This window comes from Amphiprion ocellaris, chromosome 21 (genome assembly GCF_022539595.1).
Source record: "Amphiprion ocellaris isolate individual 3 ecotype Okinawa chromosome 21, ASM2253959v1, whole genome shotgun sequence".
Lineage (NCBI taxonomy): Eukaryota > Metazoa > Chordata > Actinopteri > Pomacentridae > Amphiprion > Amphiprion ocellaris.
In genome coordinates this window covers 1,228,337-1,254,549 of record NC_072786.1, presented here as the reverse complement: position 1 = coordinate 1,254,549, position 26,213 = coordinate 1,228,337, and the positions used below count along the sequence as shown (strand labels likewise).

General features: G+C 37.2%; 1 protein-coding gene across 7 annotated transcripts in view; it reads right to left on the bottom strand.

The window, feature by feature from the left end:
- LOC111585313 (filamin-C-like) overlaps window positions 1–23,359 on the bottom strand; it is a 71,631-nt gene extending 48,272 nt beyond the window's left edge. For all 7 annotated transcript variants that reach the window (XR_008600217.1, XM_055006592.1, XM_055006594.1 and 4 more), the window contains exons 1-4: window positions 22,702–23,359; window positions 6,339–6,587; window positions 4,791–4,888; window positions 347–497 (exon numbers count right to left, since the gene is read on the bottom strand). Coding sequence is in view for 6 of the 7 variants with exons in the window: in XM_055006592.1 (XP_054862567.1) it covers window positions 347–497; window positions 4,791–4,888; window positions 6,339–6,587; window positions 22,702–23,071 (868 nt within the window). In the remaining variant the exon portion in view is untranslated. The remainder of the gene's footprint in view (window positions 1–346; window positions 498–4,790; window positions 4,889–6,338; window positions 6,588–22,701) is intronic.
- Window positions 23,360–26,213: the final 2,854 nt, after the last annotated feature.

Below are 26,213 nucleotides of genomic sequence, written 5' to 3'. Positions count from 1 at the left end.
TCTAGAAAACCCAGTTTATCTCAGTCATTCAGGTCTGACATTTGTCAAAGTAAGTTGAGCCACATCTAACAAAAGTTTTCACTATCAGTAAATCCACACATATTCAATTTTTGCATCGGCTAAACATCACAAAGTAGTAAAATATATTTGTCACGACTCCATGAAACCAATGGGATGTTTTCAAAATATCAGTTTTCTGTAATTAAATGGCCCAAAACTATTAATTGTTTACTTTTCAGATACTTTCCTGATTGACTAATCTGCTCATCTGAGAGTAAAAGCAAATTGAAAAGGATTAAAATGGGTCAGGTTTGAATAGATTCTGGTCCTGGGTCTTCATTGTTACCTGGTCCGTAGGCTTTGGCCCTCTTGGGATGCAGCGTTTTGGCCCTCAGAGGGGCTCCAGGCTTCAGCTTGGCTTTGGGGAACTGAGACAGGTAAGTCATGACCGAGTGTTCGTCTACGTTGGGATCAACGATCTCCTCCGGAGCGATCACCTGGAGAAGAAAACCGGGATTAAGACACAGGGAGCAGGTGAAGTTTAAAGTGCTCACGTATGCAGATGATGTAGAGTTTTATAGATCTGATCTGCCTGCTGACAGTCATGCTGACCAACAGTAAAGATTTGGAAAAAAAAACATTTGACATGTTTCATTAACTGTCAGGTTGTTTCTTAAGGTGTTTTCTGTAGGGTTCACTGGTTAGTCTTTCCTGTTAAACAGAGTAAAAATAAAAACCTGTCAACCACTTTAAATGTCTTTGGGTTGCTTTAGATTCAAATTTGACTTTTAAAACTATTTATCTGATTAACTGGTCAATAGTTTGGTCTGTAAAACATCCTGACTGGTCAGTGCTGATGTGTAGAGCCAGATGATAACTAAACGTCTTTTATAGTTTTTGAAGATACTTCAGTTCTGACTGGTGGGAAGTTTAAAGTATTTTTTAACGCCCAACCCACTTTGTTTGAGGTGTGAAATGTGGTGAAACTGTCTGGAGAGGAATGGCAGGACTGCATTTTAAGAAACTGATCAGTGGAATCAACAATGACCACATTCTGGACAGAAAATCAGGAAGAAAGTTATCTTCATTTGTCGTAATTCACACCCTTAAGTCCAGTAATTTGGAGGTGAGAATAAAGACTTAAAATTTTCCACCACTTTGGAACTGTTTTGGATGAAGGTGAAATATTTAGAAGAATCACAAGGAGGAGTCCAGTTTACTGAAGTGCTTCAAATGTTTGGTTTTATTCAATCACACATTACAAAACACCAGGAAAAGCATCAAATTTCCACATTTAAGACCCTGAAACCTGAAAATGTTCGATTTTCTTTACTGTATTCGGCTAATTGCTCTAAAGTTACAGTGATTACATCAGACTTTAAATGTTGTCATTTAGATATAATTTATTTAGTTTTATAGTTTTAGTTTAATAGTTTTCTACTCCCAGATCAACAAAGTCCCAGGGTTATACCCTAAATCTAGGGCAATTTTGGGCAGACTCCAAGTTCACAAGTCAAAGCAACAAGTCCCAAGACAGGTCAAGTGCTGTCAGACAACATCCCAGATAAAGTCCAATTCAAAGACAGGGTAGCTCCAGGTCCAGTCACAAATCAAGGTGGTATGTCCCCACTTATGCAACCCTACATCAAAGTTCTAAATAAACACAAGACAGAACTCCACAGTTAACTCAGGATAGTCCCAAACCAAGTTCTGGGTCAAGTCCAAGGGTCCAAGATCAACAACGTCCACCGTTATATCCCAAATCTGGGGCAATTTCGGGCAAACCCCAAGTTCACAAGTTGCAAGACAAGTCAACTCCTGTCAGAAGACATCCCACGTGACGTCCTAGGTCAGGTTAGTCCCAGGTCCAGTCACAAATTACAGTAGTATGCCCCCACTTACACCCATAAATCAAGAGCAAACATGTCAAGTTCTAAACCAAGACAAGACAGAACTCCACTTTTAAGTCAGGGTAGTCCCAAACCAAGTTCTGGGTCAGGTGCAAGGGTCCAGGGTTGTATGCTAAATCTATGGCAATTCTGGGAAAACTCCAGGTTCACAAATCAAAACAATAAGTCCTAAGACAGGTCAAGTCCTGTCAGACGACATCCCAGATAAGGTCCAGTTCAAAGACAGGCAAGTTTCAGGTCCAGTCACAAATCAAGAGGGCATATCCCCACTCACACCCCTAAATCAATGGGCATGGATTTATTTAGTTTTATAGCTTTAGTTGAACTGTTTTATGCTCTACACATGCTTTTGTCTGATATGTGAATGTGAACAAAAAGTTGTGTTTGGTCCAGATGATGTAATTACTCGTTTTAATTACCTTTAAGTCAGGACTGTGTGTATAAATTAGCGGTTGAGCTAAATGCATCCCGCTGACCTTCTGAGCATGTCAGTGTTGATTAACTGTCACCTGTAAAAACTGAGATAAACATATTTCCAGCTGCAGAAACCAGAAAACTGGCCTGAGAAGTGATTTTCCGGCAGAAACACATCAGACGACCTTGTTAAAAACCCTCTTACAATCAAACATCAGAAAGAGTTTGTCAGACTGAATGTTGGGTCCAAAACCTTCAACAAAAGACAAACTAAAGAGAAATATGTTTCCAAATTAGACAAATAATGAAGGAAACTGTTGTGAAATCACATGAAAGGTTTGTAAAATGTGAAACAGCTGCTGGAGAAAAGAAAGACTTTGAGATCATCTCTTTAGGAAACTATTCTCACTGACACAATGCTTTATTTAAGAGTTTTATCTTTAGGAAGTTGAATATAACCAGCAGGTATTTAACCCATTATTACCATTTCTATCATATTTGCTACATGAGTTTCTGTGACATCTATCTCATATCATATCCATCTAATAAATAGTTAAACAAATAGGAGAAAATTACTTTTTGTGTAGAAAATCAACATTGTTGTGAGCAAAAAGTTGCCAAAACTGCCCAATATATCAGATGTGATACAAAAAAATGCCAGAAACAAAATCATATGGCAATTTTTTTGTTGTGTCTTTTGTGTATTTTGTTAAACGGGTAAATAAAGATCTCAGCTCGAAAAAAAATTTTATTTTCTGGCTGTTTTTTGATGGGTCAGGCTTTACAGGGTTAATATCTGTAGAACGTTCTCCATTTGTAGGAGCTTTATTGTTATTATATTGAAGTTAAACAACAATATGATGAAATTTGGACATTAAAAACTTCAAATGTTTGTACAAATTTCTAGTCATTTTTACAGATATTTATAATTTCTGACTTAAAATATCATTTAGCACATTTTTTTCCTTTTGGACAAAATTTGAGTCTTTGTTGAAGGTTTCAGGGAATTTTGGAGATGTTTTTGTCATTCAGGTCGGGGGATATTTTGGGGGGTTTTTTAAAACATTTTTGGACAAATTTTGAGACATTTTGGACATTTTTTTTAATCATTTCTGACTTTTGAAAATTGGTCCAGTTTTGAGTCATTTAGAAAAATATATTTTTTTGGATGAATGGTGAACTACTTAGAACTTAGGAGCTTCAGTAGAAATCAATGGAACTTCTCTGGTAGGTTCTGGAAGATGTTTCTGGAAATGTCTTGAGACATTTGAAAGCCAGATAATAAATGTTTATAAAATCAAGCTTGTTGATGTTAAAAAAATGCTGGAAAATATAAAATAATTTCTCTTTATATGAAAAAAATAACAATGAAACATACAGTGTATGTTCAATTAAAAAAAAGGTAATAAATTAAAAATGGAGCTGTTTCAAATGTAAGAAATGTGAATTTATATGGGTTTTGAGTCATTTAGGACATGGTTAAATTGATTTAGGACAGTTTTTTAGTCATTTTGGACAAGTTTTACATCATGTTGGGCACATTTTGAGTCATTTTGGACATCTTTTGAGACATTTCTTTTTATTTTTTACAATTCTTAGTAATTTGGGACATTGGCACATTTGGGCTCCGATTGATTTTTTCAGTTTTGTCTCTTGCAGCTTTTTGAAATGTTCCTTAAACGACTCTGGGAAGAAGATGAAACTGACTTTCTGTCTCTACGTAACGAGCTAACGGCGTCCCTGCTGCTAATTTAAACTGCTGCTCGTCTATCTGCCGGCTGGAAATAGACCAGAACACCATTTAACCCGACTGAAACCTCCCAGCTCAGCCTCTGCTGTTACAGAACGTTATCACTCACCAACGCCTCCATCACCGTCGCTCTGCTCAAACTAATCAAACACCGACGACGAATCATCTGCTTGTTTCTGCACATTTCTACCTCTAAACACCGAGAGTAGACGAATGCTTTAAAGTGAAACTGAAACCTTTCTAGTCTGGTTTTTAAAATGTAAAGCAAAAAGAAACACAAACGGAACGGAAACACTTTAGGAAATAAAACAAAAAGAGAATAAATGTTTGGAATGCAGAAGAAAAAGTTTAGCATCATCTTCTAATGCGTCACATTTCTACACGAGGTTTGGGACTTTATTTACTAAAAGAAAAATCAGTTCACTTCAATAATTCCACTTTCATGAAACCAAAAATGACTCAAATGTTCTCACAAACTAAACGTCCAACAGTAAAATCAACTCATTGTGCTCACTGAGTCATTGAAATAATGATTTAATGTCAAAAATAAACATTTTTTGTTTGTGTTTCACATTATTCAGGAATTTGTCTAATTTCTGTTCAGATTTCATAACAAATAAATAATAAACTCCTGCAGAGAGAGATTAATGGTGTTCAAACAGACCCAGAAGGTGTTGCTGTGTTTCAGAATGTGTTTGGTGAACAGGTAGATTTACCTGAGGGACTCCCAGCCAATCATCAGCCTGCTGCATGGCCTCTCTGGCGTTTTCCACCGGCTGACTGGGATCCCATGTTTCCCAGTCAGGACAAAGACCTGAAGGCAGCACAGATACCAACACAAATTTAAAAAGTCAAAAAACTGAACAGAAATGTCTAAAATGTTCCATAAAGTCAGTTAACTGCAGACAAAAAGACAGAAAATTTGTTTTAATTCGACTTTTCGATCCAAAGAATCTTCTTTTGGTGGATAGTTGATTCATACTTGGAAGGAAAATTAAGAGAAGAGCTTTAATTTTACTACAAAAAAAGTGTCATAAACTTCACAAATGTTGGTTTTATAGTAAAAATGGATAAAAGATGCATATTTTATTAGAAAATTGGAGGAAAAATATTTTCCAGACATCCTTTACAGTAATTTGCAAAACTTTGCTCTAGCTATTCTTTAGGAAAACAGTTTGATGATGTAAATGACAAAAATAAGACACAAAATGACAAAAACTAGACACAAAACGACAAAAACAATACATAAAATGACAAAACGAGACAAAACGACAAAAACATGACAAAAATGAGATAGAAAACGACAAACAAGACACTAAATGACAAAAACAAGACAAAACAACAAAAACAAGACAAAAAACCAACAGATGGAACCATATCACAGCTGTTTATTATATATTTCTGCAAAAATCTTTCATTTAAACTATGCAGGACTGTAGAATAAGAAACTGAAGATCTTTACCTGAAGAAAAAGCGTCAGAAAATAAACAAACTTATGAATGAAACCAGGAAATATTAGCCAGGTTTTGATTTAACAGATCTAAAAGCAGCACACCTGAACATTAAATCTGATGAAGTAATGATGGTTAATCTGATGAAGCTCTGGCTCTAAACTTCCTCAAGAAGAAACTGCAGATTTAATCCTTCTGGTGATTTTACCTGCTCACATGAAGCAGCTGCTGTAATGAAGCTCGTTATAAGAGGATTTAATTCAGCTGACAGCACTGAGTGTGTGGACTTCTAGCCTACCTGCCAGGTGGGGACCGACTCTCTGTCCTGTTAAGTTGGGACACTTTTCTAACGTGACATTTTATCCTGATACTGATTTTTTTTAAGTTTGTTTATTAGACAAATAACAAACTGGAACAACTAAGTAGCAAATATTCACATATATTAATCAACAATCTTAAAATTTTGTATATGAGAAATCAGAAATTAATCCAGAATAACATACAACCACTAAAATAAATGTTTCTGTTCAGGAATGCAAATAACTGTAATTTGAAATCCCAATCAAATAATAATAATGTGCTTTAGTATTTTTTTTGCTTTTTTGTAAAAGGGATAACAACCATAATTATATTTTAGCATTAAAGGCATCGGTTTGATTAAAGAGCTGCACATACTGGAGGATGAACCATTATAAAACATAAAATAATATCAGCAATACTGTAAATTTAGGGCGACGGTGGCAAACACCTTCCACTGGATGGTGGTCTGATAAATATGTTAAACGCCGTATATGGCAAAGTTCTGGTTCTTACCGGGGGCACAGTTGTCCACCAGAGCTCCCAGTGCCTTGCCGTCCCTCCAGTCCCGGTGGAAGTTGGTGATGGGCAGCTGGGGAACCTTGTTCTGGATCCAGCCCAGCAGTCGCTGTTTGGGGGTCAGTTTCTTGGCGTCTTCGTTGTCCTCGTCCTCCCACATGGGCATAGAGATGGAATAATGGAGGATCAGGGTCCAGATCAGACCCAGGATTAACTTCAGGTTCCCGTCCACGATGGCTTTAGAGTCTAAAAGAACAAAGAAATATTTCAGTCTCTTTTTCATTAATTATAATTATTTTGCACATTCAATAATATACAAAACTATACATTTTTCAGCTGTATTTCTGTTATACATGTGTTTTTAATGCTATTTTGTTTTTATAATTTTTCTATGTTTTTTTTTTTTTTTTTACTTTAATCATTAAAACCAGCAAAAGTCAAACATCACCCCAATCAGCAACATTACTTACTCAGCCCAAATTTGTAATTTTTAAAAATGTCTGTAAATTTCTTTTTGTCTATTTATTGATATTTCACAATTTTTTTTACTTTACTATTTTGCTTTTGGTTTTTTCCTATTACTCTTCAAACCCACAAAAGTCAAACAATGTCCCAAACAGTGAAATAAATATAGCCAGCTCAAAATGTTAATTTTTTTCATAAAAAAGTATTATTTTTCATTTTGGTTTTCCTGTCTATTATTTTTTACAGAATAAAAATCAGACAACATTACAGAACAGCTTCCCCCCAACTGTTGTCAGTTATCACCATTTATTTGCATACAAAACTAACATTACAGAAATGAACAAAGAAGAATAAAAGGTCAACAATATTAATAGTAAACTGGGGTCATAAAGTGCTTCTCAAGGCATTTAAATACACAAATCATTAGATAAAACAATAAAAGAAAACACTGTAACTCTAAAAAGTCCAATAACGAGATATCAGAACAGGAATAAAAAGTTATAAAAAAAAAATGCTTTAAAAAGAAAATATTGTTAGAAAATTATCAAAAAATAAATAAATCTAAACTCGTCACATAACCAAAAATACAACAAAGCAAAAACATGTCTGAAAACAAAAACTGAAAACCTAGAAAATTCTAATAAATCTGTGAGTTATTAGGTGCTGATGGGAATAAATATAAATTCCATGCATTTAGAATTAAATCTCCACCACAGTAAACAGTTCATGAAGGATCTGAAGACTTTCTGGAACCCATTAGTTTAATGTTCTCTGAAGGTTTTTCGTTTGTGTGAGTTGATTGTTTGACACGTGAAGATAAACTGCTGTCAATAAAATTTCAGAATATTTTCACTGAACATCGTTTGTTCACGTTGTTTATCTTTCAGACGTCAGCTCTTATTTTTCCTGCAGAGAAGTTTGATCCATCGACAGCAGCAGCATGAAGTCATCCAACCGGCAGGAATGAGGTCACTTTAAATAGGAAAATACACACTGAAATACACAACGTAATACACAATAATACACATGTATACACTGAAATACACACTGAAATACACAACGTAATACACAATAATACAAATGTACACACTGAAATACACAACGTAATACACAATAATATATGTACACACTGAAATACACACTGAAATACACAACGTAATATGCAATAATATACATGTACACACTGAAAAACACAACATAATACACAATAATATACATATACACACTGAAATACACAACATAATACACAATAATATACATATACACACTGAAATACACAACGTAATACACAATAATATACATATACACACTGAAATACACAACGCAATACACAATAATATATGTACACACTGAAATACACAACGTAATACACAATAATACACAAGTACACACTGAAATACACACTGAAATACACAACGTAATACACAATAATACACATGTACACACTGAAATACACACTGAAATACACAACGTAATACACAATAATATATGTACACACTGAAATACACACTGAAATACATAACGTAATACACAAAGTAATACACAATAATATATGTACACACTGAAATACACACTAAAATACACAACGTAATACACAAAGTAATACACAATAATATATGTACACACTGAAATACACAATGTAATACGCAATAATACACATGTACACACTGAAATACACAACCTAATACACAATAATATATGTACACACTGAAATACACAACGTAATACACAACGTAATACACAATAATATATGTACACACTGAAATACACACTAAAATACACAATGTAATACACAAAGTAATACACAATAATATATATACACACTGAAATACACAACGTAATACGCAATAATAAGCATGTACACACTGAAATACACAACATAATCCACAATAATACACATGTACACAGTGAAATACACAACGTAATACACAACGTAATACACAATAATATATGTACACACTGAAATACACAACGTAATACGCAATAATACACATGTACACACTGAAATACACACTGAAATACACAATGTAATACACAATAATATATGTACACACTGAAATACACAATGTAATACACAATAACACACACGTACACACTAAAATACACAATGTAATACACAATAATACACATGTACACACTGAAATACACACTGAAATACACACTGAAATACACAACGTAATCCGCAATAATACACATTGAAATACACAACGTAATACACAATAACATATGTACACACTGAAATACACAACGTAATACGCAATAATACACATGTACACACTGAAATACACACTGAAATACACAATGTAATACACAATAATATATGTACACACTGAAATACACAATGTAATACACAATAATATATGTACACACTGAAATACACACTGAAATACACAATGTAATACACAATAATATATGTACACACTGAAATACACAATGTAATACACAATAACACACACGTACACACTAAAATACACAACGTAATACACAATAATACACATGTACACACTGAAATACACACTGAAATACACAACGTAATACACAATAATACACATGTACACACAATAACATACATGTATACACTGTAACACAAAATAATACACAATAATGCACAGAAACACAACATAATACACAATACACGTACAAACACAGGACCACAGAACATTACACAACAACACACAGTAACAACAAAAACTGACTTAATTTATACGAGTTTAATTTCAGTGAATAAAGATGGAGAGTGAAACGTCGATCTTTATTCACTGAAATTAAACTCTTCAGCTGCTTTTAGAACTTTAACTTCAACTGCTTTTTAAACACTTTAAATTCAAACTAAATAAATGTTGTTTCGTGTGTGTTTGTTTACAGGAGCTGTGAGGACATAAATCTGTCCAAACATTCACATTATGGGGACCAGATTATTTAAAAAGTCCTCGTACGATAAATGAAGTTTACTGAGAAGAGCTGGTTATTTTAAAGGTTATTTAAATGTTATATGAAGGTTACAGCTCCAGGAAGTGAACGTAACGTCGTCTGAAGTGATGGAAACTCGGCTGCATGTGTTTCCACTCAGGGCATCATATTTTCCTCCTCCGAGCCCAGATGACCGTTATTCACCTCAGGAAGCTTCGTGTCCAGAGATTAGTCCGGCCAGAGAGGAAGTGCTGGTCGGAGCGTCGCTGTAATCTTTCCCCAGGAAACAGGAGCTGCTGCGGTCTGTCTGTTCTGTTCACAGCTCGATAAACACTTTGTCCTTTCAGTTTGAACTCTCTAAAACCTTTTAAAGGCTCCGTGTTGAAGCTGAACACTGACGCCTCTCAGATCCTGAAACAATATTTTCCAACAGATTTTTATCTGGATGGAGGATTGGTTGGAAAATCTGGGGGACATTTCTGAAATGTTTAACTGGTGAACTAACGGCGCTACAGACTATAGGTGTGTTTTACTCTGCAGGGTTGTTTACTGAGCAGAATCCTGTAAGTAAATAAATAAATAAACAGGAGGCAGCTTCTGTCCCGGCAGCAGAACCCTGTAAAATCAGGAATGGACTCTGGTTTTCTGCCAGAAGCTCTCTGAGCCGCACAACAACTCGACTGTCTGAACACAGCTCGTCCTGTTGGTTAGCCGGTCGCTAACGGTTACCAAACAAACAAGCCGGAGGTCGCCGGCAGTGCAGAGAAACAATGGAGTCCTGATAGAAGCCCGAACAGGCGGAGAAACTGTGTAATGTGACATTTAGAAAGAAAAGGCTTTATGAGGCGAGAGAGGAAGTGATGGAGGGCAGAGTGGAAAGAGGAAAAGATGTGATGACGACGGACGGAAAGAATTAATAAGACACTTTAACACACTGAACTCTGCAGGAGTCCAAGAAGTTAAAACAACTAACCAGCCGGTCATTAGCTGAAACTAAACTAGTTAAACAGGAACACAAACAACCTAAATTCATTCTGCAAACAAACATTTTCATCTGTCACTCAGATGTTGGTTTAGCCTCCAGTTTTATCTAGAGGTTCATTCAAACTGATGGAAATGTGGTGAAATCTGACAAAAAACATGCAAAATAAACACAAAAACAGCCAAAATTACCCCAAAAACAGCCAAAATTACCCTGAAAAGTTCAAAAGTGCCAGGAAAAACATCCAAAGTCACCACAGAAAGGACATAAACTACCACAAAATCTGTGAAATTGTGACGAAAACTCATATTTGGTACAAAAAACATACAAAATAACCACCAAAATTACCACAAAAAGAGCCAAAATTACCCTGAAAGATTAAAAATGCCAGCAAAACACGCAAAATCACCACAAAAAGGACCAAAATCGCCACAAAATGGACCAAAATTGCCACAATAAGTCCCAAAATCAACACAAAAAGGTGAAATTGCAATAAAAACTCAAATTCAGTACAAAAAAAAAATGACCAAATAGGACTAAAGTTTCTCCCAGACCTCCTCAGAACATCTGGTTCTTTATCTCCAGTAACTTTATCAATGATCAGATTTCTACCTTCATACTGGGAATATTTCCAGAACTCCAGGTCCTTCAAGTCCATAGAGGAGGCTCCAGATTTATCACTTTTTAATGGACTTTTTCCATCATTTCTGATCCTCAGAACTTCATCAGTCCAGCAGATAGAACCATAACATTTAGGAGAAACAGTTAAAGTATTGTCTTGTTTTAATCATTTTGTGTCTTGTTTCTGTTTTGTTTCTCATTTTTGCCATTTTTTGTCTTATTTGTTGTTTTTTGTCTTGTTTTTATGCATTTTTTTGTGTCATTTTGTGTCTTGTTTTGTAGTTAATTTTGTTGTTTTTTCATCTTGGTATCAAAGTATTGCCTCATTTTCATCATTTTGTGTGTCGTTTATGTTGCTTTGTGTCTCATTTCTGTCATTTTGTGTCTTGTTTTTAATGTCTCTTTTCTAGTTTTTTATCTCGTTAGTCATTTTGTGTCTTCTTTTGTAGCTTTTTTCCCTCATTTATGTCATTTTGTGTCTTGTTTTTGTAGTTTTTTTCTCATTTTGGTTGTTTTTTGTCTTGTTTTTGTAGTTTTTGGCTCATTTTGGTTGTTTTTTGTCTTGGTTTTGTAGTTTTTGGCTCATTTTGGTTGTTTTTTGTCTTGTTTTTGTAGTTTTTGGCTAATTTTGGTTGTTTTTTGTCTTGTTTTTGTAGTTTTTGGCTCATTTTAGTTGTTTTTTGTCTAGGTAACAAAGTATTGTCTCGTTATAAAGTCAGTTTGTGGCTCACTGTGTTGTTTTGTGTCTTGTTTTGTAGTTTTTTTGTCTCATTTTTGTTAGCAATGCTGTGACTCTTGTCAAACTGTCGAAACACTAACGGAGTCTGTAGCCGTCCATCAACCCCGAGCTCCTCGTGGAGACTGATGCAGCTCAGAAATGTGGACCTTCATTCATTCATTCATTCATTCATCATTTATTTGTTTATTTGTCATCTGCAGGTCAACATACAGTCGACTATGAAATGTTTTGGATGAGAAGAACCAGTAAACCTGCTAGAAAAACACTAAAAACACCAGAGAAACAGTCAATGCAAAATACTACCAAAGGCATCAAAAACAGGAAAACTCTTCATTAATTGATTAATTAATTAAACAATCAATGGATCCATTGGTTGATTCTTTGCTGATGCAGCAGAAAATATCTGCAGCTGAACCAGAAACAGTCGAGGTTTAGAAACTCTGAGCAGCTGGAGGACGGCTGAACAAACAAATGTTGTTGTTTATCCTGAAAAACCCCGAGAGACACACAAAGACACAACTGTTTAGACACACACACACACACACACACACACACACACACACACACACACACACACACACACACACACACACACACACACACACACACACCTGTGAGCTATTAAAGACTGAAGTCTGCAGATCGAGCCAACAGCTGATTCAGTCCTCGACAGACACACAAACACACACAGTAAACACAGTAACACACAGCTGCAGACACACTGTTGTGTAGTTCTTGTTCTACACATTTTCTCGCCCACTCTGAGAATTTTGTTCTCAGTAGATCAGAACCAGAACTTTGTTTGCTTTCACTGAATCTTGGATTTTACTTCACCTGTTCAGACACGTCAGCAAACAAAGTCTCTCGCGTTTCCATCACTTCAGAAATTTCTCACTGATTTACTTCAACTCTGCAGAATTATCTTTAAACTACAATAAACCTGCATTAAACTAAGCACAAACAAACCTTAAACTAACCTTACAAGCCTTAAGCAAACCTTAAACTAACCTTAAAAGTGGTAAATAAATCTAAAACTAACCATAAATGTCTTAAGCAAACCTTAAGCAAACCTTAAACTAACCTTAAAAGTGGTAAATAAACCTAAAACTAACCATAAATGTCTTAAGCAAATCTTAAGCTAACCTTAAATTAACCTTAAAATTCTGAAGCAAACCTTAAACTAACCTCAAACTTCTCTGAATTTTAACTTAAACTCACTTTAAACAAATGAACCTCAATACCCATAACCCATAAAACAACCTGACTCTAACCTTTAATGCATCCTAAGCTAACCTAAAACAAACTTTAAACAAACCGTATTCTAACCATAAACCGTGTAAATGAAGCCTCAGTAAATGGAACTACTGTTAGTGTGAATCTGCTTTAATAATAACTGACTATTAACATGTTAAACTGGAACACACGTGTTGGATCAAACACGCTAATCTTTCATCACTGAATACTTTATGATATACAAATAATTAAAATATCAAATATATAATTAGTAACTCTGATCATCATTTCTGACTGTAAATAAACATGTAAACAACTAAACCGAACATTAGATAAACACACGGTCTGTGGTTTTATTCTCATCAGGTTCTTAGTTTCACCTCCAGCTACTGTCTGTTTGATTCTCCTGCAGGAATCTAAATAAACCTACAAATAAACAATCCATCTTACAAACAAACAACGTAAACAAACAATAAATACAAAAAACAGATCAAATCAGCTGATTTTATCTGTAAAACTGAGTTAAAGTCAAACTGAAGAGACTCCAGCTGCTGAAAACACAAAACGCTGGACGACAACTGTGATGACAGCTGACACTAAAACACACACACACACACACTAAAACACACACACACACACACACACACACACACACACACACACAAAAACACACACACACACACACAAACACACTAAAACACACACACACACACTAAAACACACAGACACGCACACTAAAACACACACACACACTAAAACACACACACACACACAAAAACACACTAAAACACACACACACTAAAACACACACATACACTAAAACACACACACTAAAACACACACACACACTAAAACACACACACACGCATGCCTGTCATGTGATCTCAGAAACTAAAGTGAGTCTTTGTTGAAGAGAAGAAGCTGCAGTGTGACAGTCAGCAGATAGCTAACACACACTCACTGGAAAATACACACTAGAACACACGCACACACAGAGATACACACTGGAATATACACTACTACACAACTACCACTACTACAAGTAGTACTAGTACTGTTACAGCTGCTACTACAACCACTACTTCTACTTAAGCTGCTAGCACTACGACTATCAAATGTAATGTTAGCCACATTAGCATACAACATGCTAACACTATGGATCCTCCTATAGTGGTGGCTAATGCTAATGTTAGCCACATTAGAGTACAAGAAGCCAAATCTAAGGATTCTTGTATAGTTGTGGCTAATGCTAATGTTGGCCACCATCCATGCATCCTTCTGTCCTTCCTTCCTTCCTTCCATCCTTCCTTCCTTCCGTCCATCCTTCTTTCCTTCCTTCCTTCCTTCCTTCCTCCTTCCTTCCTTCCTTCCTTCCTTCCTTCCGTCCTTCCTTCCTTCCGTCCATCTTTCCTTCCTTCCATCCTTCTTTCCTTCCTTCTTTCTTCCTTTCCTTCCTTCCGTCCTTCTTTCCTTCTTCCTTTCCATCCTTCCTTCCTGCCTCCCTCAGTCCCTTCCTTCCTTCCTTCTTTCCTCCCTTCCCTCCCTCCTTCCTTCCTCCTTTCCTTCCTTCTTCCTTTCCATCCTTCCTTACTTCCTTCCTTCTTCCTTTCCGTCCGTCCTTCCTTCCTTCCTTCCATCCTTCTTTCCTTCCTTCCATCTTTCCTTCCGTCCTTCCTTCCTTCCTTCCTTCCTCCCTTCCTTTCCGTCCGTCCGTCCTTCCTTCCATCCTTCCTTCCTTCTTCCTTCCTTTCCATCCTTCCTTCCTTCCTTCCTTCCTTCCCTCCCTCCTTCCTTCCTCCCTTCCTTTCCATCCATCCTTCCTTCCTTCCATCCTTCTTTCCTTCCTTCCATCTTTCCTTCCATCCTTCCTTCTGTCCTCCCTCCCTCCCTCCCGTCCCTCCTCCTCCCCTCCTTCCTTCCTCCCTTCCTTTCATCCATCCTTCCTTCCTTCTTTCCTTCCTTTCATCTTCCCTCCCTCCCTTCCTTCCTCCCTTCCTTCCTTCTTCCTTTCCATCCTTCCTTCCTTCCTTCCTTCTTTCCTTCCCTCCTTCCTTCCTTCCTCCCTCCCTTCCTTCCTTCTTCCTTCCGTCCTCCCTCCCTTCCTTCCTTCTTCCTTTCCATCCTTCCTTCCTTCCCTCCCTCCTTCCTTCCTTCCTTTCCGTCTGTCCTTCCTTCCTTCCATCCTTCTTTCCTTCCTTTCCGTCCCTCCTTCTTTCCTTCCTTCATCTCTCCCTTCCTTCCTTCCTCCCTTCCTCCCTTCCTTCCTTCTTTCTTTCCATCCTTCCTTCCTCCCTTCGCTCCCTCCTTCCTTCCTTCTTCCTTTCCATCCATCCTTCCTTCCTTCCGTCCATCCATCTTTCCTTCCTTCCTTCTTCCTTTCCATCCTTCCTTCCGTCCTTCGCTCCCGCCTTCCTTCCTTCTTCCTTTCCGTCCATCCTTCCTTCCTTCCGTCCATCCATTTTTCCTTCCTTCCGTCCTTCTTTCCTTCCTTCCTTCTTCCTTTCCATCCTTCCTTCCTGCCTGCCTCCCTCCCTTCCTTCCTCTCTCCCTTCCCTCCCTCCTTCCTTCCTCCCTTCCTTCCTTCTTCCTTTCCATCCTTCCTTCCTCCCTTCTTTCCTTCCCTCCCTCCTTCCTTCCTCCCTTCCTTCCTTCTCCCTTTCCATCCTCCCTCCCTCCCTTCCTTCCATCCTCCCTCCCTCCCTCCCTCCCTCCCTCCCTTCCTTCCATCCTTCCTCCCTCCCTCCCTTCCTTCCATCCTACCTCCCTCCTTTCCCTCCTTCCCTCCTTCCTTCCTTATATATTCGTCTCTTGGTTTGTTAAACAGTTGCAGCTGATCATCATCACCGTCAGCTTTAATTCTTCCCGTTTCAGTCAGACGATCATTTTTCTGTCACTAATCCGTCGTTAGTCTTTGAACTTTAACTTCTTGTTAGACTGAATCCAGAGAGACGTCTTTAAAGGTTCAGACTGAAGGTAGGACAGGAAGTCGGGAAAATTCATTCATCTTTGATTTTAACATCTGGTTTGAAATGAACTGAAATCTATAACCAATATAGAGCAACTTTTTATTCACTGCATTTCTGATGTTTTGTCATTTTGTTTTTCCATAATTTTCCTTCTGAATTGATAAAGTTGTATCTTATCTGATAACCTGCAGGTTTCATTGATCAGTCGAAGAGTCTTTTCTTTGGTTTCTTTTGTTCTCTACAGACTTTGTTCCTGCAGCAGCTTCAATCCAGACTCGTGTCTCCGACTTAAACCTCCTGAACCTGAACTTTAACCTCCAGACGTTCCTCCACCATGATCCCTGTCAGCCTGCTGTTTGATCCTCTGGAGGAAAACGCTGAACAAACCACAGAAACCAGAAGCTAACAGCTGAACTGTCAGGTGCTAAAACACCATGAAACCACTGACATCAGCCAGACTTCAGGCTGAGCATGGTGGGATGTTTGCAGAACAACTGGTTTTTACTCCTTCAGTCCTGCTGCAGAAGATGTTTCATATTTTACATTTGAATCATCAGAGTCGGATTACATTCAGGAAACACGATTCAGAGCTGGAGGCCGTAAAACAAAGGGCCGAACACGAATCACTGCAACACATCGAGTGGAGTTTTACTGACGGTTCCAACATTCCTGACTGCTGACTGCTGCAACACATGGAAGCCATTAGAGAGAAACAGGCCCAGAATCAGCAGAAATCTGAATGGAGTCTGGTTTATCCAGCAGAGCACCGTCACTGGCAGAAATCAGGTCAACTGGAACACTCACAGAACGTTAGATTAACCATTTCAAGACTTTATTATTGGAAATATACAGAAATTAACCAAGAAATAACCACCAAATAACCAAAAACAATTCAATAAGTATCCAGAAAATAAACAACAAAAAAACTCAAACTAATTAAAAAACAACCAAAAATCAACCAAATAATAACCAAAAACTAACCAACAAAAAACAAACAATCAAACATATGAACAGAAATTAACCAACAAATAACAAGAAATTAACAAACAAATAACCAAAAACTTACCAACAAAAAAACAGAAACAATCAAAGATATGAACAGAAATTAACCAACAAATATCCAGAAACTAACCAATAAATAACCAAGAACCAACCAATAAATAACCACAAACTAACCAACAAATAACCAAAAACTTACCAACAAAAAAACAGAAACAATCAAAGATATGAACAGAAATTAACCAACAAATATCCAGAAACTAACCAATAAATAACCAAGAACCAACCAATAAATAACCACAAACTAACCAACAAATAACCAAAAACTAACCAATAAATAACCAGAAACTAACTGACAAATAACCAATAAATAACCAAAACTTAACCAACAAATAACCAAAAACTAACCAACAAATAACCAAAACCTAACCAATAAATAACCAAAAACTACCTAATAAATAACCACAATCAATCCAATAAATAACCAAAACCTAACCAACAAGCAACCAACAAATAACCAGGAACTAAGCAGAATGAAATCAGGAAGCCAACAGGAACCGATTCAGGAACAAACCATCAACAATCATCAATATGTTTGATTTTCTTTATCGATCAATTGATTTTTCAGTGTTTGATCCATAAATGTTCCTTCACACCTTCGGGTTCTCATCTACAGGTGTGTTGGAGTAAAAACCCAGCAGGTAAGAAGAGAACGTTCTGAGGTCTATTTATTATGAATAAATGACAGTTTTATTGATTATCTGTTTTCTATTGATTTCTATTGATTGTGCTTAAACATCAGATTATTGTGAAATCTATCCAGAGAACGTTTGATTTGTTACTCAGACCAACAATTAAAAATAAGAAAAATGAGGAAAACATCAAATATTCAGATCTAAGAGGATCTAAACGTGTTTTCATCATTATTTTATTGATCTAATATTGATTTTCCATCGTTTATCTCCTCTATGAACCGATCGATTATCAGATCAGATATAAGGTTTATAAATGTTTTAATCCTGAAGGAGATTCTGTTGTTTAATTAGGATAAAGCCTCAGTGTTCTGGGTCATCAGAACCTGGTCGGTTCTCGTTGGTTTGTTTCTAGTAAAGTCGGAGCTCAGCAGCCGGTTCCCTCCGAGTCTATTTAAAGCATCCGGAGAACCTCAGAGTTCAGCTGTTCAGCATCAATCATCCCCCGCAGGAAACAACAGCAGCTCCATTATCTGGGTTCTACCAGAACACAACCGTAGAACCACAACATCTAGATCTATTATCTGGGTTCTACCAGAACGCAACCATAGACCCACAACATCTAGATCCATTATCTGGGTTCTATCAGAGCACTACCATAGAACCACAACATCTAGATCCATTATCTGGGTTCTACCAGAGCACTACCATAGACCCACAACATCTAGATCCATTATCTGGGTTCTACCAGAGCACTACCATAGACCCACAACATCTAGATCCATTATCTGGGTTCTACCAGAACACAACCATAGAACCACAACATCTAGATCCATTATCTGGGTTCTACCAGAACACAACCATAGAACCACAACATCTAGATCCACTACCTGGGTTCTACCAGAACACAACCGTAGAACCAGAACGTCTAGATCCATTATCTGGGTTCTACCAGAACACAACCGTAGAACCACAACATCTAGATCTATTATCTGGGTTCTACCAGAACGCAACCATAGACCCACAACATCTAGATCCATTATCTGGGTTCTATCAGAGCACTACCATAGAACCACAACATCTAGATCCATTATCTGGGTTCTACCAGAGCACTACCATAGACCCACAACATCTAGATCCATTATCTGGGTTCTACCAGAGCACTACCATAGACCCACAACATCTACATCCATTATCTGGGTTCTACCAGAGCACTACCATAGACCCACAACATCTAGATCCATTATCTGGGTTCTACCAGAGCACTACCATAGACCCACAACATCTAGATCCATTATCTGGGTTCTACCAGAACACAACCATAGAACCACAACATCTAGATCCATTATCTGGGTTCTACCAGAACACAACCGTAGAACCACAACATCTAGATCCACTACCTGGGTTCTACCAGAACACAACCGTAGAACCAGAACGTCTAGATCCATTATCTGGGTTCTACCAGAACATAACCGTAGAACCACAACATCTAGATCTATTATCTGGGTTCTACCAGAACGCAACCATAGAACCACAACATCTAGATCCACTACCCGGGTTCTACCAGAACACAACTGTAGAACCAGAACATCTAGATCCACTATCTGGGTTCTACCAGAACACAACCGTAGACCCACAACATCTAGATCCATTATCTGGGTTCTACCAGAGCACTACCATAGACCCACAACATCTAGATCCATTATCTGGGTTCTACCAGAGCACTACCATAGACCCACAACATCTAGATCAATTATCTGGGTTCTACCAGAGCACTACCATAGACCCACAACATCTAGACCCATTATCTGGGTTCTACCAGAACACAACCGTAGAACCAGAATGTCTAGATCCATTATCTGGGTTCTACCAGAACACTACCATAGAACCACAACATCTAGATCCATTATCTGGGTTCTACCAGAACACAACCGTAGACCCACAACATCTAGATCCATTATCTGGGTTCTACCAGAACACAACCGTAGACCCACAACAGCAGCTCCATTATCTGGGTTCTACCAGAACACAACCATAGAACCACAACATCTAGATCCATTATCTGGAGTAAACAGGAACCGCTTCTACCAGAACATCTAGATCCATTATCTTGGATTAATGGAACCGGTTCGACCAGAACAGAACCATAGAACCATTACCAGAACATCTAGATCCAATACCTGCAGTTAACAGGGCCTGGTTCTACTAGAACAGAACCAGAACATCTTGGAATCATTGAAAACAGGTTCTTTATTCCACACTGATTAAAATAATACTACGATAATAAACTGAAATCTTTTTACAACACAATTCTAGTTTGTTTTTTCTCTCAGTGATTTAAAACTCAGAAAAGATTCAGTTTCAGACACAAAAAACCTGACAAACTTCCAGTACAAACTAGAACCAAGAACACATCAGGTATGTAGAACCTTGAACACAGAACTCGGTTCAAACCCTGTACATAGAGTGTAGTAGGTAGAACCCAGTAGGTAGAACCCAGTAGGCAGAACTTAGTACGTACCCAAACTAGTATGTGGAACCCAGTATGTATCAAATATGTAGAACCCAGTACATAGAACCCAGTGCAAACATTATGGAAACCCAGTAAAAATCCAGTCAGACCAGTATAAACCCAGTGACCCTCGTGTTCCCAGTATAAACTGGTTCTGTTCTAACCAGAACCACCACAGTGTGTCCAGAAAAAGACTTAATTTGTTCCAATAAAGTTTGTGAAATGACAGAAACACCAGAATGTTCTACTGTTTCTGGTCTGGTTCTGCAGTTTGCAGTAGTTTGTAGTTCTGGAGGTTCTGATCCACAATCTAGAGGTTCTGATCCACAATCTAGAGGTTCTGATCCACAATCTAGAGGTTCTGATCCACAATCTGGAGGTTCTAACCAACAATCTGGAGATTCTGACCCACAATCCTCTGCAGGTAAACAAGCGTCAGTGTTTCTGATCTCCAGAAGATGACTGAACATCACAGACTGATAAACATCTGAACAGGAGCTGAAGGTGAAACGTTCTAATGAACTCTGAGCGGTTTGATTCTGCAGGAACCAGCAAACATCTGAAGGAAGTTTGGACCTCGTCATGATGCTGCACTGATGATATCATGCTGAGTCAACAAACTGAGGAACCAGAACTGATACCAGAATTCCAAACCCAACAAGGATGCAGTTCTCCTCTCAAGAGAACCCTGGAACACCTTCATGACCTCCAGAACGTCTTCAGAGATGTTTGGAACCAGTTCATCACCTTGGGACCATTTTGAAGCAGGACTGGAAACCATTTAAGGTCCTCAAAGACTCCTTCAAGATGTTCAAGACCTGAAACCAACTAAAATACATTTGAAACCTCTTGAAGAACCTCTAGGAACCTAACCCTAGGACTTCCTGAAACACCCCTAGAACCTTATCAAGACCTCCAGAACCCCCTCAAAGATGTTTGGAACCATGGACTAGGAGCCATTCAAGATCCATGAACTCATTAACGTCCTTCAAGTTGTTCAAGATCTGAGACCTACTGAAATACATTAGAAGCCTCTGACATTCACCTCAGGACATCCCTGAGCACCCCTAGAACCTCATCAAGACCTCTAGAACCTCCTCAAAGATGTTTGGAACCACTTAATTTGGTCCTGGAGCATCTTCAAGCACTCCTTGAACCTACTGAAGACCTATAAACCTAAACAAAGTTTAATTCAACCTCAAATACCACCAATAGACCCTGAAACCTCCTAAAGAACCTCTGAAAACTCCTCAGAACCTCTGACATGTCCTCAAAAACCTCTGGACCCTCCTCAAAAACCTCTGAAACCTCCTCAGAACCTCTGACACTTCCTCAAGAACCTCTGGAACATCCAAAAGAACCTCTGAAACCTCCAAAAGAATTGCTGAAACCTCAAAAAGAACCTCTGAAACCTCCTCAAGAACCTCTGGAACCTCCAAAAGAACCTCTGAAACCTCCAAAAGAACCTCTGAAACCTCCAAAAGAATTGCTGAAACCTCAAAAAGAACCTCTGAAACCTCCTCAGAATCTTCTCAGCTAGTTATAAAAATACACAAACACCTTTTAAAGACCTCTAGAACGTCCTGGTGGAACTCAAACCTTCTGCAAGTTAAAGGAAGTGTTTGGTTCTTTGATACCACATTCTAAAAATACTGAATAATGAAGATGTTTAAATGAGTTCCTCTTCTAGAACCTTTTACACCTTCAGGTTTGAACCAACAGAAGATTCAAACTTTTTATTATCTGCTGACTTTTAATTAAACAGTGGAGACGAACAGAACTTAGTTTATAGAACAGAATTCAGCTGGAACATCTCTAGAACCTGAATAAACCACAGATTTAACTGGAAATAGTTTCTGTTTCTGAGGATCGACTCCTCATGAAGACCTTAAACTTCTAAATTTAAAATCTAAATATGATATTTTATTCTACCTCAGAAACCCTGAAACTGATCAAAACGTGTTTAAATGTTCCGTTTAAAAACTTAAGTCTTTGATTTAGGAGAAACTTTGAATCAACAGACTCTCATTTTAACCCCCACGGACCAATCAGCTGCTTCTTCACACCTGTGACCACACCTGTCAGCAGCACCGTCAGCTGTCACTCAGCACGGACACACACACACGTGGTTCGTCCTCATTTTACATCATCTAAGAACCTCTGATCAAAGTTTGCTCCGTGCGTAAAACCGTGCGTAAAGTTGTGCGCAAAGTTGTGCGTAAAAGCCGCGGCACCACTCACCGATGGACACCAGCTTGATGTGTTCTCTCTCCAGGAACTCCAGAGCCACCGACACGTTCTCCAGCTTCATCTGCCTGAAGTTGGGCCTCTGGTGGTACTTCCGGTACATCTTCTTCTGGCTCAGGACCTCCAGCAGCCCGATCAGCTTCAGCCCGTCGCTCAGGTCCTTCTGCAGGTCCACGATCCGCCTGTTGACCACCTTCAGGTGCTCGTTGCACCACCTGGTGAACGTGTTCTGCTGGATCTTCTTCCACGGCGCGTCCTCGGCCAGGTCCTTCTCGGTGGCCGGCATCTCCTCCTCCTCCTCCTCGCCGGGATCCGGAGCCTGGTAGAACTGCGGCGGCTCCAGGTAGCCGCTGCTGCTCATCATGGTTCCGCTGTTCGGTCCGAAAACACGCAGAAGAGAGAAAAGGGGCGCACCTCGAGTCACTCAGAGCGGAACATGCGCAGATCCAGAGTCAGAAGATCCGCTGGTCCGGAGACTCATGGAGCAGAAGAAAGTTCTAGTTCCTCCGGACGGTCCGGGTCTGGTTTTTGATCCGGTTCTGGCTTCTTGATCCGGGTCTGGTTCTTGGTCCGGGTCTGGTTTTTGATCCGGGTCTGGTTCTTGGTCTGGGTCTGGCGGCCCAGACTGCGGCTCCAGCGGCTCCTCTGCGGGTTTAGAGGCTCCGTCAGTCCGCTGGACTCTCCGGAATGCCGCCGCTGTGACCATAAACCTCCATCCTCCATCACCGCAGATACGGAAGAAGACGCTGATTGGTCGGAGCCTGGAAGGGGGCGTGGTCACACCGGACCCCCACTCGGTGACACCTCCGGTATTTTTAGTCTCCAAACCGGGAGATACGGGAGGGGGGAGGGGGTGGTTTAAAAAGACCCTCAATAACAGGATCCTGTCGTCATCGGCGGGCAGCCAATCAGATCACATCCGGTTCTGATTATTTGAGTTAATTTATTTAACTTTTATTAATTTAATTGTTCAGAAATATTTTCTTAAATTTCTTGTTTCATCAATTATTTTATTTTTAATTAAAATTAACTTTAAACGAACCCAGAGAAACTAAACAAACACAAAAAAAGTCGTTAAAAAAAGTGTGAAAATGTAAAAAAAAGTAACATAAAAAGTACATTTTTTGATTAAATTAAAAATTCTAATGTAAAAATATACACTGCAAAAATATAAAAAACAAGTTTTTAATACAAAAACATGTTAAAGTCTAGAAATATAAACAATATGTGAAATGTAGGGTGCAAAAATGTAAAAAGCAAAGTTTCAAAAAACATTATGTGTAAAAATATCAAAATAAAAGCAAAGTTTAAAATATATAGTGGACAAAAATGAAGAAAAAATAAAGTTTAAACATATACACTGCAAAATTGTGAAAAAAGTTTGAAAAGTTTGAAAGAGTGTAAAAATGCAAACAATTTATGATTTCAAAAAAATATGCAGTGTGCAAAAATGTAAAAATAAAAATAATGTAAAAGGGAATACAGTGTGCAAAAAACAAAAATAAAGTCAAGTAAAATAATATTTTTGCAAAAATGTAAAAAAAAAATTAAGTGATGTAAACTATATTTTTTTAACTTTAGTTTTATTTTTACATTTGTACACATTCATATATTTTGAACTTTACATTTATTTTTTTGTTTTTATACACTATATTGATTTAATCTTTTTTTAAACTTTTTTACGCTATTTTTTAAATTTTCCTTTTATTCTTCTGATTTACATGCTATATTTATTTAATCTTTACTTTTATTTTTTTAAACATTTTTGCACACTATATTTTTTAATTTAATTAAATTTTTAAAACTTTTTTCACACTATTTCTTTTCTTTTTTAAACTTTTTTACACACTATTTTAAAACTTTACTTTTATTTTTTGCGTGTTTATACACTATATTGATTTAGTCTTTTTTTCTTACACTTTTACACACTATATATTTTTAAAAATTTCTTGTATTTATTTTTTTTACACACTACATATTTTTAAAATTTTCTTGTATTTATTTTTCATACACTATATATTTTTTAAAAATTCTTGTATTTATTTTTTACACACTATATATTTTGTAATTTCCTTTTCTTTTTTTTTTTTTACTGTTTTACACACTGTAATTTTTAAACTTTATACTTTTTCTTTTTTTCTACATTTTTTTTTATTGCAGCTGTTGTAGTTTATAGCACCACCTTCTGACGAGGCCAATTTTATTCGCTCATGATTTTCTGACATTTCAAACGTTTGCTTTAAAATTTTCTCGACATTTAAAGTGAAACTGAAGCTGTGCAGCGGCGCCTCCTGCTGGCTGAACGTAGAAACTAGAGTCTCATTAACACCAAATAATGTCTGTTTCAGATAAAACTCTCAGAATAATTAGCAGTTAGTGAGCTGCAAATATGTGGAATTAGATATCTGTAAGAAAAGCTGCAGTTTTTTAAATAATCTGTTTATTTTCTGATTTTATTAAAACTCAAAGCAACATGAACTGTGGGAACCAGGAAATGCCAAATTTGCTTTATTTTCTTCCTTATTTACTGTTTTTTTTTATGTGTTTAGTTGTTGTTTTTTAGTGTAATTATAAATAATTTGTTTTTATTTGTTGCTGTTTTCATGCATCGGTTTTGTACGGAGTCACAGGAGTGCCATAAAAAAACAAAACTACAACAAAAACCAATGGAGAAAATAATAAAGAAAAATAAACTAATTTTATGTGTTAATAAAGAACAAACACAACAACCTATATGCTGAATGTACATAAAACAGGAATATATGCAGAATAAACAGGCAATTAAATGTGAAAATAAAAATACTGACAGTTATTCTTTTATTTTTCAACATTTATTTTCTTCTTATTATTTTTTTTCTGGCACTTCTGTGGCTCCATGATTTAGTCACATTAAATATTTAAACAAAAAAGCTTTGTATAATGAATTAAATAAGCATTTCAGCGTTAATTAGTAAATAATTAGTTAATTTATTGATTAACTGGTTGCAGCTTCTCGCTTGTGATTTTCAGTTGAACTAAGATAAAAGTTTTTTAAACGTTTTCTGACATTTTATAATTTAATAACTAAAAATAAGATTATTAAATATAGAAAATGGTGAGTTTCTGTCCTACATATAGAAGACAGTAAATAACATGTTTATTGTGTTTCTAAAGTCCAGTGACGTCATGTTTTAAACAGAATCATGACAGCAGCAGATATTTTTATGGCTCTTACTATAAAAACACTCTGAGAATCTCTGTGGGCTCAGATTTCTGTCATCATCACAGTAAAATTAGAGACAAACTAAATTTAACCGTCATGATCAGAGGCTCAAAGGAGTTCAGAGGCTTCGGCAGGAAGACGCAGAGATACTGAAAAAAAAAAACAAAAAAAAAAAACAGAATCATCTTCATCCGTCGGATTAAATTGGTGTTTGTACGGACGCCCTGAAGTGCCAAAAAACTGAGTTTACAAGAAAAAAAATAAGCAAAATTTTACTAACTAGCTGATATCTGTGACTTATTTT